We start from the raw sequence: 18,486 nt of genomic DNA on the forward strand, positions 1-18,486 counted from the left end.
TCATCTGCCTTCCTATATTTGTATCACACAGAGGAGTCAGAAGCCCTAGAATGCTTCGTAGAGACCATATACATGTTTTTCTCCTTTAATGCTTTTTTCCTTTTAGTATCCACTTTACAATCAGCTTACCAAAACACTTAATTGCATTATATCCTGTTAAGTTAAAAATCTTTAAGTTATCATTGATTATTCCTTTTCCTTTAATACCAGTCATCAGCAAGTCCTATTATTCAATCCAAATAAATCAAATCCATCTACTTCACCCTCATTGTGATTTTGTTTTGAATTTATACACATATTTATGTGTGCCTCATAGTTTTGACAGTGTGTTCTCACTGAATCCTGTGCAGGGGTTTTTTTCTGTTCTGTTTCCAGGGGAAATGACTGTGTCTTACCCTAGTTCAAATCCATTGCTTTCTACCAAGTGCTGAACAGAGAATACATTCCCATTAAATATGTGTGATTGATCTATTTATTTGTGTGATTATAGCCTGACCCTAGAAAATCTTAAACGAGAGCTAAGTGTGAGGGAAGGCAGGTAGAAGCAGCAAGCAGGCTTGGCTGTCTTTGGCATAATGGGAGTAGAGGTTGCAGCCCGGCTGTCAGTGCACAGCTCTGTAATCCAGGTCTGCAGGCTGAATCAAATTCCCGCAGAGGAGGGTCTCCGGAGTAGATGCCAGATGTTGTGTGTATTTGCTGAGGAGTTTGTTTTACTTTGGCTGTCTTTCTGCCATAGGTACTTCTCCCTGCAGGCCACACATCCTCTTGGATTCGATGATGCTGTGAGATTAGAAATTGAATCTAATATCTGCAGGGAAGGTGGGCCACTCCCTAACTGTTTTACAACTCCATTACGTCAGGCCTGGACAACCATGGAGAAGGTAACCAAGAACTTTGAAAGTGTTAAACTGTAAGATTTACTGTTAGAACCCAGAGAATACAAAATGAGAAAAAACAAATCAATAGGACAGTGGAAAATTTCAGTAGCACAGTATAGTGATTAAGAGCAGTCTTTGAGTCTGACTCTTAACCTTTATGAGCTTCAGGCAGTTACTGAAATTCTTTAATGCCATTTTCCTCAGCTGTAAAATGGGGGTGATATGGATACTTATCTTGAAGTAATTTTGAGGATAAAAATGAGGTAAAATGTATATGAATAAAGTGCTTATTAGTTATATAGCCGTATTGGGGAAAGTTAGCTTAGGAATGATCCAGATATTTCACCAATATTTTTCAACAGGGTTGGAGCACTAGTTTTGTATAGTATCTTGATCACTTATTAGGGTATCACTACTAGCTTATTAATAATAAAGTACTAGAATTTGTGGGTGAATTATTCTTCTAATGAACTAGAACAGCTTTTACAAGGAATTGCACAGAGCCCAGGATAAGCCCATGAGGTTATATCGCTTACATGTGTCATGTGTATCTAGGTAGAGGAGTTAAGTAAGCACTGTTATGTAATACCTACATAAAAACTGAACTCCAGTAATATGGAAGAGTTAAATATAAAAATCAAATCATTAAAAAGCTAGTGGTAAACTGAATAGAGTATCAGCTATTGCCTAGGGATAATACATTTTCATGTTTAAAATTAAAATCTTTCTGATCTTAAAGGAAAAGTTCCAGGTCTATATCATATAAAGAATGTAAACTTCCTGGGTAATAAAGAAAATGAAAACACAGAGAAAATGAATTCTAATAATATATTTTATCAAATGTGTGTATGTAAAGAACTTACACTAATTCTAAGAATCAAGTAGATAAATAGGAAAAAGACAGGCAATTCCTTCACCATTTCTATGGGTATTTCTGCACTAGCTCTTGGTGTCAGTGGTACACGAAAGACATGTGACTTCTGCCCTCCTGGAGCTCTGTCTGTGACGAGGCACACATTAAACATGGGAGTAACTATGTACAGTTGTGCTGAGTGCTGTGAAGGAAAGATTGATAAGAGCAAATGCCAGTAATAAACATGAGAACTTATTCAGCATCGTTCATAATTTTTGAATGTGAATAAGAACATTCATGCATTATTAGGCATTTATTTAACAGTAATTTGAAAAATACAACCCCCTGTTAGAAAGCCTGTGTCAAAACAGATCCCTTGATATGTTGCTAGTGGGACAAAATGACAGCATCCTTCCGAAGGATAAATTGGCCATATATGTCAAAGCTAAAATGTACATATTGTTTAACTCGGTAATTGATGAAGACCCCGGCCTGCGGGATCCATGTGTTGTGGCTGCAATAAACAAATTGACACGGACTACAGAAGTCCTGTGGAGAAAAAGGGACAGCATGGCCTCTCTCTAAGAGAGAGAGAGGGCGTGAGGGCCCCCAACCCCTGCCTGGACAGGCTTTTATTGCTTTTCTGGGTACATTACATTGAGGATGGTCCTCATTTACTATGCACAGGTTTGCTGTTAGGTGATTACCTTTTACAGATAACTAAGGAAAGAATGTTGCTAATTACTTCAAAGAGAAGGATGTTACAGATCAAGGGGAAAAGTGGTTGAACTGGATACACTCCATACTTGGGAGGTTTAGCACAGATTTTAGGAAGTTACTTGAGAGACATGCAGTAAACATTTGCTGCCTCAATCCAGGGTGACGGAGTTTTAGCAAAAGCAAGTCTCATAGCAGCCTATGTACAATGCAGGCCTGATTCCCCATGGGAGAACCCATCCGAGGGCGTGGGTCCTGTGCGCTGGACCTCGCTCCCTACTGGCCTTTCTGAGTGGGGACTGGGCTACATTCCCCACGCCAGGCAAAACGGTTCCTATAAGTAATCACCCTCCTAGTAACTTATAATAAGGAAATCAGTTTAAAAGTAAAAGTCAATACATGCCCAGAGACTTCAATATTTATAACAAACCAGAAAAATCTGGTTTCAATATATATCCACTGCCTAGACTATTTCCTGGTCATTAAGAGTCTAAATATCAAGTCTATGTAATAGTTTCAGCAAATGGTTTTTTTTTGGGGGGGGGGCCTATAAATTGCCCACATATAATTTTAGTTACAATGTAAACTGTGTATAAAGGGATAATACCTGAAGTGTAAAAAGGAAAAGTGAAATTATTTGTGCTAGCTAATAGAAATATAGGTAAAATTTTGTTTTAAAATAAGGTTTTGGTTGTATTTGATTTCATTTTTAAAATTATGCTGGTCCTCTTGTTTAGGTGTTCTTGCCTGGCTTTTTGTCTAGCAACCTTTATTATAAATACTTGAATGATCTGATCCACTCGGTGCGAGGGGATGCGTTTCTGGGAGGGAACGCCTCGTTGACTGCTGCCGGCTCTGGCCCTCCTGATGACCCTCCCCAAGGCGGTGCTGACAGCTTGGCCTCTCAGGTACTTGCCAATTTGCCTCTGCCTTTAGAAAGTTGTACTAATCCTTTCCTTCAAATCCAGTAACAGATCCCATTTGTAACTTTTAAGTTGAAGAAACAAAGGAGGAATAGAATTAGCCTCTACTGTATATTCTGATCAAAGTGTTTGGGCCCTGGCTGTGTACCTCTGTTGATTAGAGCATCATCCCAATATGTCTGGGTTGCAGGTAAGGGCACATGCAGGAGTCAACCAATGAATGCATGAGTAAGGTGAACAACAAGCCAGTGTAGCCTCTGAAGAGTGCTTTGTGTACTTATTTGGGAAATTTTAGTAACTAAATTTGGGGTGCTTTTTTATAGAATAATTGAGTGAACTGCTAGATTTCTTAATATTGTAGTTCACTGAAGAGCTTTTGATTTCATTTTGAACTATACTGATTTTACATTTTCTTTTTTTTTGAGTGCTTTCATATATCAAACCTTATTGATTCTCCTCCAAATCCCATGAAATAGGTTATCCTCAGGAGAAGAGATCTAAGGAGGCACTAAGTGAACTGATTTTATTAAAGTCCCACAGTAAGTGCTAGAACTAGAACTCTCTTCCCTGTCTGGTGTTCCTCACCATAAGTTTAATAACATAGCATGATTATTTCATCATCTTTTGACAAATAATAACACTTTGGATTTTGGACCCTGGGCCTTGGACAAATTTTCTTAATTTATAAGACAGTACTATCTTATTGCCATCACCAAGGCTCGGTACATTTTCCTCCTCTGGAGGTTACATAGGAGGTAACCTGCTGGATGTGGTTGCCATTTTGTCTCTTTTATATAGGCTGGAATGTTTGGGGCTTTTTTAAGCATTTTAAAGGTCTAGGTACTAATTGTAAAAAAATATTTTTACATTTTGGTTGAAGTATAATATACATATCATAACTAACACAGCTTGAAGACTTTCCATTGCTAAGAACTAACCCTTAGCCAGCATCCAGACCAAGAAACAGAGCTTTATCAGTACGTCAGAAATTCTCTTGTAGCCCTTTCTAGTCACTAGCCTCCCCCTGCCAGGATGGCTACTGTCTGACATCTGATGGCATAGACCAGCGTTTTATTTGTTTTTGTCATTTTATAACTGAAGTCACACTGTATGGGTTTTTTTCTGTTTCATGTACAGATTTATTGAGATACAATTCACATACCATACAGTTGACTCATTTACATTGTATAATTTGATGGTGTTTAGTATGTTCATAGAATTGCTTACCTGTCACCACAATCCAAAGGAACCCTGTCCTTTAACTGTTGCCCTCCGAGCCCTCCATTCCTCCAGGCTATGCCAATCTACTTATTTCTTTCTCTATTGAGTTGCTTATTCTGGATATTTCATATAAATGGAACCTTACTGTAAATGGTCTTCTGCGACTAGCTTCTTTTACTTAACATATTTTTTCTTAGCATAATGTCTTCAAGGCTCATCTCTGTTTAGCATGTAACAGAAGTTTATTACTTATTGTGGCTAAATAATATTGCATTGTGCAGACACACCACATTTTGTTTATCCACCAGTTGGTAGACATTTGGGTTGTTTCTGCCTTTGGCTATTAGAAATTTGTGTTGCTATGTTTTTGTTTCTCTTGTGTGTTATACAATTGATAGGAATAGAATTGCTGAGTCAAATGGTAACTGTCTTGATTACTGTTGCTTTGTAATAACTTTTGAAATCAGGAAGTGGAAGTTTCCAGACTTAGTTCTTCTTTTTCAAGATTGTTTTGACTTTTCGGAGTCCCTTGAGTTTCCATTTGAATTTTATGATCGACTTGCCAATTTCTATGAAGAGCCAGTCGGGGTTCTGATTAAAGAGTGCATTGACTCCACAGATCAATTTGGTGTATTGCCATCTTAACAGTATTAATCTTCTGGTCCATAAATATGGCATGTCTTTTCATTTATTCAAGTGTTCTTTAATTTCTTTCAACAGTATTTTGTAGTTTTTTAATATGTTTTGTATTTTTAAAAATTTATTTCTAAATATTTTATTCTTTTTGATGCTATTATACATAGAATTGTTTTCTTAATTTCATACTCAGGTTTATTATAAGTGTGTAAGAATATCAAATAATTTTTTTTTCATGTCTAATTTTTATTCTGAAATGTAAAGCTCTTAATTAAAGTACAGTTGACATACAATGTTATATATTAGTTTCAGGTGCAGAACATAGTGAGCTTTCACATTTATGCACCTTACAAAGTGATCACCACAAAAAGTCCACTATCCATCAGTCACAATACTAAATTATTGTGATATTAACAGTCCTTACGTTGTCCTTTACATCCCCATGACTATTTACATTGTACCTCCTAATCCCCTTGGCCTTTTTGTCCATACCCCCACCGCCCAACCCTTTGGCAATTATCAGTTTTTCTCTATCTATGGGTCAGTTTGTTCTGTTTGTTCATTTTAGTTTTTTAGATTCCACCCCTAAGTGAAATGATACAGTATTTGTCTTTCTCTAACTTAATTTCACTTAACATAATAGCATCTGGGTCCCTCCGTGTTGTTGCAAATGGCAGGATCCGTTTCTTTTATAGCTGAGTGACACCCCAGTGCGTTGTGTGCACACACACACCAACTTCTATCCGTTCATCCAGTGAGGAACCCCTGGGCTGTTTCAGTGACTTGGCTGGTGTAAATAATGCTATCCCAGCTTCTCCTTTTTTTTCATTTCCATTTCGATATCTTTTCCATTTATTTATTTCCAGTCTCTGTGTAACTTTCACTCTGGAGTCTCATGTAGGCAGTATATGTAGGGGTCTTGTTGTTTTTTTTTTTAACCATTCAGACATCCTGTTTTTGCAATGGAGCACTTAGTCAACTTCAATCAAAGTAATTATTGATAGGTATATGCTTATTGCCATTCTAATTGTTTTCATACTACATTTATAAGTGATTGGTCTACTATCTTTACTATATGTTTGCCTTTACCAGTACATATTTTTTCATCTTATTTCTAGTTTTGGTCTTTTCCACTTAAAGTATTCCCTTTAACATTTCTTGTAATGCTGGTTTAGTGGTGACGGACTCCTTTAACTGTTGCTTGTCTGAGAAAATCTTGATCTCCCCTTCTATTCTGAATGATAACCTTGCTGGGTGGAGTATTCTTGGTTGTAGGTTTTTCCTTTCATCATGTTGAATATATCGTGCCACTCCCTTCTGGCCTCCAAAGTTTCTGTTGAAAAGTCAGCTGAGAGTCTTATGGGAATACCCTTCTATGTAACTAGTTGTTTTTCTCTCGCTGCTTTCAAGATTCTCTCTTTATCTTTAACTTTCAACAACATAATTATAATGTGTCTTGGTGTGGGTCTCTTTGGGTTCATCTTGTTTGGGACTCTCTGTGCTTCCTGGACTTGGATATCTGTTTCCTTTGCCAGATTAGGAAAGTTTTCAGCCATTATTTCTTCAAATAGGTTTTCTGTCCCTTTCCTCTCTCTTCTCCATCTGGGACCCTTATGATTCTAATGTTATTATGCTTGATGTTGTCCCATAGGCCCCTTATGCTATCTTCATTTTTTTTTTAATTCTTTTTTCTTTTTGATCTTCCAGTTGGGCGACTTCCACTATCCTGTTTTCCTGATTGCTGGTCCATTCTTCTGTGCCATCAGATTTGCTGTTGATTCCCTGCAGTGATTTTTTTCATTTCAACTGTTACGTTCTTCAGTTGTGTTATGTCCCATCTTGGAATGTTTAGGTCTTTGTTCAAGTTGCTGAAGTTCTGACTGAGTTCCTTCATTTGTCTGCACAGTTGAATGAGCATCTTCATGACTGTTACTTTGAACTCTTCATCTAGTAGACAGCTGACCTCAGTTTCATGTATTTCTTTTTCTGAGGTTTTATCCTGTTTTTTTGTTCGGAATATATTTTCTATTTTCATTTTGCCTGTCTGTTTCTATGTATTATATTAGGTAGGTAAGCTAAATCTCTTGGTCTTGAAAAAGTGGCCTTATTTTCCTGTGGGGTCCTTATTTTGATGTTCCCCTTGTTACCAGAGCCAGGTGGTCTAGAGGGGGGACTAGTACAGCCTCCTGTTGTGGCTGGGCCACAACTTCTGTGGACACACTAGCAGGCAAGGCTGCTATCTGGCCTGCTGGCTGTGAGGTGTGGCCATGACTATTGCAGGCTCAGTGGAATGCAGGGCAAGGCCTTGATGTAGCTGGTTGCAAAGCCCACCGCCACTGTTGGAGACACACTGCTGTGTGCCAGTGCTGAGTGATGCTGTCCACTGTGTGTGGCAGGGCAGGAAGTGCTTTAGAGGGGTGCTACCCTGGGTGGGCCCTCAGGGAAATGCCAGGGTGGGGGCGAACAGTGATAAGCAAGGTTAATGGATAGTGTCAGACCAGCCAGGTTCAAGGAAGTGGAAAAATGGTGCCCACCAGCACCTGTGGCGCTAGCAAGTTCCAACAGATCCCTGTCCCTCCAGCACACACCCTAAAATTAGTCAATGTATCACCTTCATGTATGACCTAGCTGCTTTTCAAACTGTTCCCTCTGTGCCAGAACTCAGAAAGAGTGTGACTTGGGTTTCCTACAGCCCTTTGGCTCTCCCAGATGTAAGCGTTGCTGGTTTTCAAAGACATGTTATGAGGGCTCCACTTCCTGATTCAGGTCAACCAGGCTAGGGTTCAGACCCTTCACTCTCCAGGGATGACCTCCACAGGTGTGATAACCCTCCCACTCGTGAGTCACTGCATGAGGAGTAGGGTGGGTGCTGACTAGGGTTAGTCTCCACCCCTCATACCCTTCTCAGTGTGGCTTTTACTTTATATCTGTAGCTGTAGAGAATCTTTCTGCTAGTCTTCAGGTGGTCTCAGAGATAGTTGTTCTATATGTAGTTGCAGTTTTGGTGTCAGTGACAGGAGGTGAGCACAGGATCTTCCTACTCTGCCATCTTGAACTTGAAGTCAAGGGCCTTGCTCTTGAATGCCAATTTAGTTTGTCCGTGAAAACTTGTTCCCTGTGGTCGGGGCACTGCCCCTGCCAGAAACGTGCCTCCAGACCACGCCGCCTAAGTCACTCGAATATCAAGTAATTTTTTTATTGAGGTAAAATTCACTTAACATGATAAAGTACACAAGTGAGTGACATTTGTATATTCCCAGTGTCGTGCAGTCAGCACTATACTGTCTGCTTCCAGACTTTTTCATTACCCTAAGTAGAAACCTTGTGCCAATTAGGCAGTCACTCCCTATGGCCACCTGTTTTCTTCTAAGAGTTTTAGGCTTTTGATCCATTTTGAGTTAGTTTTGCATGTTATGTGAGGTAGGGTCCAACCTGATTCTTTCGCATGTGGATATCTAGTTGTCCCAGCACAATTTATTGGAAAAAGAAACAACAACAACTGTTCTTTCACCATTGAATGGTCTTGGCATCCTTGTCAGAAATCATTTTACCATAGATATATGGGTGTATTTTTGGACTGTCAGTCCTGTTCTGTCAATCTGTGCTTCTATCCTTATGTCAGTACTACATTGTTTTGAGAAGTATTTGTCTTCCAACTTTGGTTTTATCATTTGCAGCAATGTTTTGGCTGTTCTGGGTCCCTTGCAATTCCTATGACTTTTAGGATCAGCTTTTACCATTTTGATCAGGATTACACTGACTCTGTAGATCGCTTTGGGAGTGTTGTTATCTTAACAATATTAAACCTTCCAGTCCGTGAACATAAGATGACATTCTGTTTATTTAGGTTGTCTTTAATTTCTTTCAGCAACATTTTGTAATTTTCAGTGTGTAAGTTGTATACCTTTTTAAAAAAAAATTTTAATTACACTTTATATTCAATATTATCTTATATTATTTTCAAGTGTACAGCATAGTGGTTAGACAATCATATGCATTACAAAGTGTTCTTCCCCAGTATCTCAGCTAACCCACCTGGCCCCATACATAGTTAGTACAATTAACTGTATTCCCTGTGCTGTAGTTTACATCCCTGGGACTATTTTGTGACTACCAATTTGTGCTGCTTAATACTTACACCTTTTTCACCCAGCAGAATTGTTTTCTTAATTTCATTTTTTTAATTGATAAACTGTTTATTTGTAGGATATATCACATCTGCCCACTTTTTCAATTTAAATATTCTGTAAAGTTTTGTTTTTTTTTAATATCAAGCCCCTGGGTAACATTAACTTGTGATTATATTTATTTATTGGTTGCTTATTGCTGGGAGGGTTCTTAATGAAAATTTTCTTCTAGGAGTTAATCAGGACTAGGCAATTGAAGTTACACAGTTCAGCTTTTGTGCTTATGTTATTTTCCCTGAACTTGTAAATATTTTTCTTAAAACTTTTCCTTAAGCTGTCACTTGTTTTATCTTGAATTGGATCAGATTCTTCCTTTCCAAAAGTGCTTTTAATTTGTGTGTGTGTTGGGGTCTTTGTTTGTTTGTTTGTTTTTACAGTCTGGGAAAGTAAACCTAATACATCCTTCTATTCTAAAAACATCATACATTATGAAACTGCCCTGACCAGTGTAGCTCAGTTGGTTGGGCATCATCCCACAAAGCAAAAGGTCACTGATTTGATTCCCGGTCAGGGCACATGCTTGGTTTGTGGGTTCTGTCTAAAGGCAACCAATTGATGTCTCTCTTTCACATCAACGTTTCTCTCCCTCTCTTTCTCCTTCTGTTCCCTTCTCTCTGAAAATAAAATAAAATCTTTAAAAAACATTATGAAACGTTGATTTTATATATAATTAATCTCATTTTTTGATTCATCATTGATAATGCATAGAAATGTAACTGCTTTTTGTGTGTGATCTGCCTTCAACATTACTAAATCCATGTTAACTTCAATAGTTTTCTTGTGGATTATTTAGATTTTCTGCGTATAAGATCATGTCATTTGTGAATAGAGTTTTCTTTCTTCCTGTCCACTTATTTCCTTTTCTTGCCTAATTGTTCTGTCTAGAACTTCCAGTACATTGTTGAATAGAAGCATTAAAAGTGAGCATCTTTGTGTTGTTCCTCATCTCAGGAGGAAAACTTTCAGTTTTTCATTATTTAGGAATATGTTAGGTGTGTGTTTTTCATAAACTCCTTTATGAAATGGAGGAAGTTCCCTAGTATTCCTAATTTGTTGGATGTTTTTTATCAAGAAAGTGTGTTGGGTTTTGTCAAATACTCTTTCTTCATCAGTTGAGATGATTATTTATGCAGGCTCTTGGTTTTTACTCTTGATATAGTGTGTGCACTACATTAATTGATTACCAGATATTAAGCCAGCCTTGCTTTCCTGGAATAAATCCCACTTGGTGGTGGTATATAATTATTCTTGTATGTGTCTAGATTTGGCTTGCCAGTACTTTATTGAGGATTTTGCATCTATAATGAAGACACATTGGTCTGTGGTTTTCCTGTGCTGTCTGGCTTTGGAATCCAAGTATCAGTGGCCTCACAGAAGTGCTCCCACTTCTTTACTCTGGTGCCTCTTTTTCTTTTTAGCCATGTGTCCTTCTTGCTGCATTAAGAGAACCCTCCCTCACCTTCACCCTCAAAGTATCTTCTCAGTTACTTACTTTATTAATTTAACCTGTACTTTAGTCGTGAGTATTAAGTGTGTTCCTGTCTTTTGTTTTTTTCAACAATGCCGCAGTGAATAATCTTGTTTATAAGTCATTTTGCAGAACCGTCAGTGTATAATTAAATCTTTAGAAGTGGAATTTCTGGGTCAACCCATGGCTACCCATGGCTCTGTATTTCATAAAAGCATCAATTTTAACTTGCTTTTTATGTGCGGGTGAGGAGTAGAGAAGTAGAATTGTGGAGGGGACTTTAATACACTCAGGTATTAATACTCTCATGGTCATCTTAGAAAGTTCCCTTCAGCTTGTTTTGTCATCTGGCATTCATGCTTATCTTGTGCAAGCTGGACTTTACATTCATTAGGCATATGTATCTGTATAGATAGGAGTTTTGCACACTAGGAACCCTAATGCTGTGAAGACAACACATTTGTGGGAACTTCAGTTGTTAAGAAAAACAGATTTGGCATGTGAATTCATCTTGTACATTTTAATAGTTGTTTTTTCCCTGTAGTTATATATTGATACATTTCAGAATCATTGCTGTTAAGCATCACAGTAATGATGGGGTTGAGTGAAAAATTACATGTATTTCAAACACTGCAGATTTTGTAAAAATCTGTTACATTCCAAAACCAGGAGTGATTTGATTCCTAAATAATATACTACTAATTTTACAATTTCTCTTGTAGACCAGTGTGAAAAAAGCTAGTGTTAAAATTCTGAAAAATTTTGATGAAGCAATAATTGTGGATGCTGCAAGTCTGGATCCAGAATCTTTATATCAACGGACATATGCAGGGTAAGCTTAGCACATGTCTAGAATTTTTTCAAGTGTAGGGAATTTTGCATCTTTCTATATTTTAACTTAATCTATTTTAATCTACTATTACATGCCCAGCACTTTTACATATAGTGTACAGTAGGACATGTTTAAGAGTGAAGGCTCAGGAATGACTGCTGGGTTTTAGTCGTGGCTCAGCCACTTACTGCCAAATACTTCACCTCTTTGTGTCTGAGTTTTCCATCTGTAAAATAAGGATAATGCTACTTCATTGGGTTGTTGAGGGGATTAAAGGAGATAACACATAAAAGCATTTAAAGCATGCTTACCATCTAGTAATCAGTCCACAAGTATTATTACCATCATTATTCCCTCACCATGTATGGGTTGGATGCAGTGTCATGTTGAAATGGTACATTTGGGGCTATTTTGTCCATATTTCATTTGATCCACATGTTAACTATTTCAAAGTCCCTGTCTTAAAACCAAAAATAAAATTCAAGTACAAAGATGCTAATATCATTTATTATGGTACAAAGATGCCAATATCATTTTACTGTATAACTAATACTTGTAAAAAAGGAATAAAATTATTCTTATGTATTTGAGAATTAAGTTGGTTGTTTATATTAGCCTGTAACAAAAGACAGTGATTTATAGGGTATGCCACTTACTAAATTTTATGAAAGATCAAATCATAAAATCACTTCCTCTTGCCTAAATAAACCTCTGTAATGGCTTGATTACTCAACCCCAACCCCAGTCCCAGCAGTACCATAAAAAAGGGATTTCAACACATTTAATTGCTTTTATCAGAAAGTAACAGTGATAGTTGGAAGAATAAGGAGTCTGAAAGGTGCTTTCAAGTAAGTGAAAGGTTATTTGACCACATTGTCTTTGGAAAGCACACTTCGGCTGTGCCAGCACTGATTTCTTTTAGGAAATGGTGGACTATAATCCTAAATGAGTTAATTTCCAAAGGTGATATTTATTCTTAAAGAATGGTCGGTTCATTTATTTAAAACCTTAAGAAAATGTCAATTGCAAGATGTTCTGTAGAGTTTCTTGGGTATTAAATATAATTTAAAAAAATAATTATAAAATTGGTCATAAATAGAGGTGATTTTTCCCCATCCTTTTTTTAAAGACTTTATTTATTTATTTTTAGACAGAGGGGAAAGGAAGGAGAAAGAGGGAGAGAAACATCAATGCATGGTTGTCTTTCATGCACCCCCTACTGGGGAGCTGGCCCGCAATCCAGGCATGTGCCCTGACTGGGAATTGAAACTGGCAACCCTTTGGTTCGCAGGCCACTGCTCAATCCACTGAGCTACACCAGCCAGGGGAATTTTTCCCCATCTTTAAAGGTAGTTTCCAGTGTTTACTTTTATGATTTTAGCATCTTCCTGAAATTTTTCTCAAGGGAAACAAATTTCTGTCAGCTGGTATAGTGGACCCATATATGAAATGACTTACTAGGAAGGCTGTCTCTAAAATCAGATCCACTTTGCCTGAAAGGAAATAATATATAGGCATCACAAAAGTTTGTTTTTCTTTTTTTAACTCACTTTTAATTACAACTATATTAATCTCTTCCTATAAAAAATTAAATGTATAGATAACACTAATGTCCCCTTTGATCACACACCAGTGCATATTTTCTCTCCTTCCTGATGAGGATAATCATTGTTATAATATAGTGTATATTTTTGTTTGTTTTTATGTAATTGATAATCACAATGTATTCTGTTTCTTGTACTTTCAGTCATAGTTTTGTAGATTTTTCTATGTTAGTCTATACAGATTTACCTCATTTTAACTATCTCATAGTATTCTACATATAATATTAATTATAGCTTATAACTATGGCAAAATGTTCCATATAACATATTGTGTCACTACTTGGTCATTTTGATATTGAGTATTTAAGTTTTCAATTTTTCACTGTTAGACACAGCATAGCAAAGCACCTCCTTTTATATCCTTCCTTGTTCCAAGAAGCAGATTTAAAATTTTAATAGATCTTACTAATTTACCTTTAAAAATATCTGTACATTTTACATTCTTACCAGTCATTAGTAAAGATACCAGTTTTCCCCACATCATTGTCAACTTTAATATCAAACTTTAAATTTTTTTTTAACCAATCCTGTATTATTGCTCATGAGATGGAGCTTCTTTTGGCATCTTTGTTGGTTGTTTAGGACTTTCCTTGAATTGACTCTTCATCTCCTTTTCACATTTCTCTGTTGGGTGATTCTGAGTGACTTGTTGGAATTCTGTATGTTTTTGGATATTAACTATTGGTTAGTAATAATCTGTTAAAAATAAGACCTTTCACTATGTTTTTTACCTTTTAAACTTTGCTTTATATTACTTTAGCTTTTTAGCATAATTATGTTATATGTTACTCTATTTTCATAGTACATTTTGCCCTACCATTTTTTCTCTTCTTTTACGAAATTATCTGGCTATTGTTGTGCTTTTTCTCTTCTTTTTGAATCTTAGAAATGTGGATTACCTGTGAACTTGTCATGTTTCATAAACCTTTTTGGGAATTTAAATGGAATTGCATTAAATTAAATATTATTCTGCTTTTTGTGGGGAGTAGTTCTATTTAAAATAAGCCTCACTTTGAATAATATGGGATAGCTATGAATTGTATTTCTTGCTTTTTAGATTTAGATGAGATGCTTTAAATTTGATATTTTTCTTCTGAATTTAAAATTGATTGTTAGAAATTATATTCTTTTCATACTTACATAGGAAGATGACATTTGGAAGAGTCAGCGATGTGGGACAATTCATCCGGGAATCTGAGCCTGAACCTGATGTAAAGAAATCAAAAGGTTTGTGCTGTTTTTATACTTCATTTTAAGCCCTTAGTCACATTAGTCATTGACTGTAAGTGAAGGATCATTTCAGATTTAAACTTATTTATTTTATAAATTAATCGACATATTTCACCTGTATTTACAGTCACAAGTGAGTATAAAGGCTTCATGTAATCACATCTCTCCATATATAGTCTCTTTCTCTCTGAATCAAAAGTTACTTAACTTGCTTTACCATGCAGAAGACACATCTGTGTAAAAAAAATATTCATCACCTTTTTATTTAATGATGAAAATACCCACTCCAGGTTGAACTTGAGGTTTATCTTGAGACCCTTTATCTTATTAAATTTCCTCTAAATTGCTGAAAGTTGTTATGAAATGTATGTGGAAATTATTAATAGGTGAAATTCAAATCCTTTGTTTAATTGGCAGAAGAGTACTTGGTCAATTCCAGGAGTCAAACACAAAAATCCTTTTTCTGACAGTGCATTTTTTTGTAACTAATTTCAGCTTATGAACAATTGGTCTACACAGGAAGACTTTGGAAATCAATGTGGATCCATTTAGATGATACCTAGAACATTTTCAGTGTAACTGGACTGACAGTATTGTCTTGAGTAAAAGATACTAACTTTTATAAGAAGAAAATACTCCATTTTAATGGGTGTTAATAATCTTCCTATTGAACTTAATAGTACTGTGTTCCTATTATGTTTATCTTACTTTTTAATGCAACTGTTGTTGGGCTAATGAATCCTACCAGTTTGGTTGATCAACAGTCTCCTTTTGGATTATATATACCTTGACAAAGTATATAAAAAATACAATCGTTAAAATAATTTAGACCAAAAAAAGGGCCTGTTAACCTACTTGACCTCACTAGTTTATCCAAGTAATTGATTTTATTTACTGTTTTGCCAGAGAAAGGAGTCTGAGCTACACAGTTGGGGAAAATGTAAAGACTGAAGAAAGTCTACACAGTTAATTCAGTAAATAATTTTTGAATGCCTCTGTGCACTCACATGCTCAGGGCAGGATAGAAGATACAGATCCTGCCATTAAGACACAGTTTTGTAGTGTCTTTCATTGGGTAAAAGGAGGAGGTCACTGGTGGCCTTAGGAAGTGCTAGACAGCCTCTTTGGGGGCTTCACCAGAAACCAGTCTGCGTGGTCAGCAGGGCTCCAGTATTAATAGAATCTCAGAGCTGTTTTGTTTTTTTATTAAAGCGGGTCTTATTTCTCTGACAGTTCCATGAAGAATGTTACTGCTCCAGAGTATCGGTGCTGGGTACTTGCAGTTTGTTATTGTTTTGTGTGAATCAAAGTATATTATAAGTAGTTAAAGACATATGAGAACATTTACCCAAACCAGTGTCTCTGCTCATTCTATTTAAGTCTCTTCATTTTATTTATTCATTCATTCTAAACTGTGAGTGTCTACTATATGCATCTACCATTTTGGGCATTGGGAAGAAATAAAATTCTTGCCCTCGAGGAGCTTACATTACAGTGGAGGAGACAGTGAATAAACAAATGCCATGTATGTGCATGTGTTTCTATACTTAATGTAAACATGCGAGCAGGGTAAGCAACTGGGAGAGCAGTGGGGAGTGCTGTTTTAGCAGTGGTTGTTAGGAAAGGTCTCACTGAGGAAGTAGCGTTTTGAGTAGCGTCCCAAGCAAAATGGGGCAGTAAGTCTTGGCAAAAGGAACAAGAATAGAGGCCCTGAGGCTTCAGAGCTCAGCATGACCAAGGAAGAGCATGACCAGTGTTGCTAAAGAAGGGTAAGGAAAGGTGCTATGGCTGAAGGTGAGTAAGGTTGGGACTCAAAAGTATAGGGGACACATTGCAAGTTGGAGCAGGGAAATAACAGGATGTAATTTATGTTTCGAAGCAGTGGCTCTAACAGATGTTTGGGAAATAGAGTCTAGGGGTTTAGGTGGAGAAGCAGGGAAACAACATTTTTGCCATGGTCTACGTAAGGGATAACAGGGGTGGCTGTAGAATAGGCAGTGGAAGAATGATTGTATTGGGGTTATATTTGAAAGTAGAGCCAACTGGATTATATCTCTCCTACAAACCCACCCATCAAGTTACCTGCATTATTAATTTGAGACATGCCTGTGTAAAGGAATGACTTTTGACTAAATAAATTGAGTAAATAAATCTGTATATCCTGGTACTTTCTCTAGTTGTCCAGATGTCTCTTTAAGTCATGTACTATTTTGGCAAGTAAATGACATAATGTAGGAGCCTACAGATTCAGTTCATTCACTCAGAAGTCATTTAAGTGATTCCTGTGTGCTGAACACTGTACTAAATGCCAAGGATACAAATAGGAGGATGTAGTCTCAGTTTGTTTTAATCCTGTTTACTCCCTTTGTTATGAGGCTGACTTGGTAAGCCTGTAGTAATCCTATAAAATGCAGGGGTTTTGTCTATCTGATTAGATACTATATTCCCTATTCAAAAATTATGCCTGGCACATGGTGGACACTCATTGCATATTTGTTGATTGAATTAACCTAGAAGAGTTTCAGTAGAGATTACTTCGGTGGCAAGATTATGGATCATATTTATTTTAAGCAAAAAATAATTTTTTAAACTGGCATAGACACTAAAGATTACTTTATTCTTCTGAGAATAATCACAGAGCCTCATTCCCCCCTTCTCAGACCCAAAATAGTGGAGATTTTCTTAGCATTTTCAAGTTCATGCAAATCTTAGATGGTACATCTGTGGATACCACCTCCTTATCCTATAAATGAAGAAGTTGAGGATGAGGGAAACTGTAATTTGTTAGGGATCACATGGCAGGTTAATAGCAACCCCAGGGCTTTGGTTTTTGACAGTGGTTGGCAGTTCAGCCCCACTTCTCCCTTCTTCTCCTTCCTTGCTGAGGGCTCCTGCAAAGAGTATCCATCAGTTACCAGTCTACAGTTTCAGTTTGGGTTTTGGAACCCTGATAGTAGAGCACAGAGAAAAGGATTGAGTTTTGAGAAGGGTGTGTCTCAGGGGCTTCTGAGAGTATAAGAACTTTGCTTGCAGGGCACACAAGGTAATTTTAAAAGTTACATTCAAATCATCTAGGAGAAAATGTAACAACGGGGAATTGTAAATGGTATTGTGAGCATATGGTCCCTGTGGTGGCTGTCCTCTAGTGTCTGGATGCAGTGGTGGGAGATGAAGCTGTGTGTACATTGTGTAAGTACTTGTGTCTCTTCTTAAGAAACCTGGGTTCCTGTCACATAGGTATCTGGGATTGCTAAGGAGAATACTAACTAGATGCATTTTTCTGACAGTGGTGTAGGAACAAATTGCGTCAGGTAGTAGAATTAGCTAGTGCTGTACGTAGGGGGAAAAAAGAGGATTTGAAGGTAGTTGGTAGCAGGAATTAGAAAGAATGTCAGATTAATAAAACTTCCAAGGGGGAATGTAGAGACTGCATCCAAGGTAGAACTTTGGTGGCAGATTTCATGTGGAGAGTCAATGAGGAAGGTAAATTCAGTTTTTAAAAATGGGTTCTCCGGATGAAAAATTATGTTAATTTTCAATAGAGGATTAAATTAATTTCTGAGATAGAGGATAGGCTCCCTTTGGAACATGTAAAGTTTAGGATGCCTTTAGAACAATCTGTAAATACGGGTTTGACACCCAGGGATGAGTTTTTGAGTGACTTGGATTTTAAGGGAAGTTAAAACTACAGGAAGGGGTGAGATCTCTTAAAGAAAATGTGTTGAGGGAGAAAAAAAGGATGGGAATGGGATCTCGGAGAAGCCTCATGTTAAAGGGAGAGAGAATACACAGATGTGGATACTAAAAGAAAAGGAGAAGACTTCCCTTTCAAGATGGGAGCATGGGTAAACACAGCTCACCTCCTCACACAACCACACCAAAATTACAAATAAACTACAGATCAACCATCATTCAGAACCACCAAAAGTAAAGCTGA

At 37.0% G+C, this 18,486-nt stretch overlaps 1 protein-coding gene across 8 annotated transcripts in view; it reads left to right on the forward strand.

Moving 5' to 3' along the window:
- The window catches only part of AKAP10 (A-kinase anchoring protein 10), a 103,484-nt gene that overhangs the window by 46,309 nt on the left and 38,689 nt on the right, over nt 1-18,486 (forward strand). For all 8 annotated transcript variants that reach the window (XM_045199325.2, XM_045199322.2, XM_045199321.2 and 5 more), the window contains exons 9-12: nt 737-881; nt 3,186-3,356; nt 11,606-11,715; nt 14,464-14,546. In XM_045199325.2, coding sequence (XP_045055260.1) covers nt 737-881; nt 3,186-3,356; nt 11,606-11,715; nt 14,464-14,546 — 509 coding nt within the window. The remainder of the gene's footprint in view (nt 1-736; nt 882-3,185; nt 3,357-11,605; nt 11,716-14,463; nt 14,547-18,486) is intronic.

This window comes from Desmodus rotundus, chromosome 9 (assembly GCF_022682495.2).
Source record: "Desmodus rotundus isolate HL8 chromosome 9, HLdesRot8A.1, whole genome shotgun sequence".
In the NCBI taxonomy this organism is placed as follows: domain Eukaryota; kingdom Metazoa; phylum Chordata; class Mammalia; order Chiroptera; family Phyllostomidae; genus Desmodus; species Desmodus rotundus.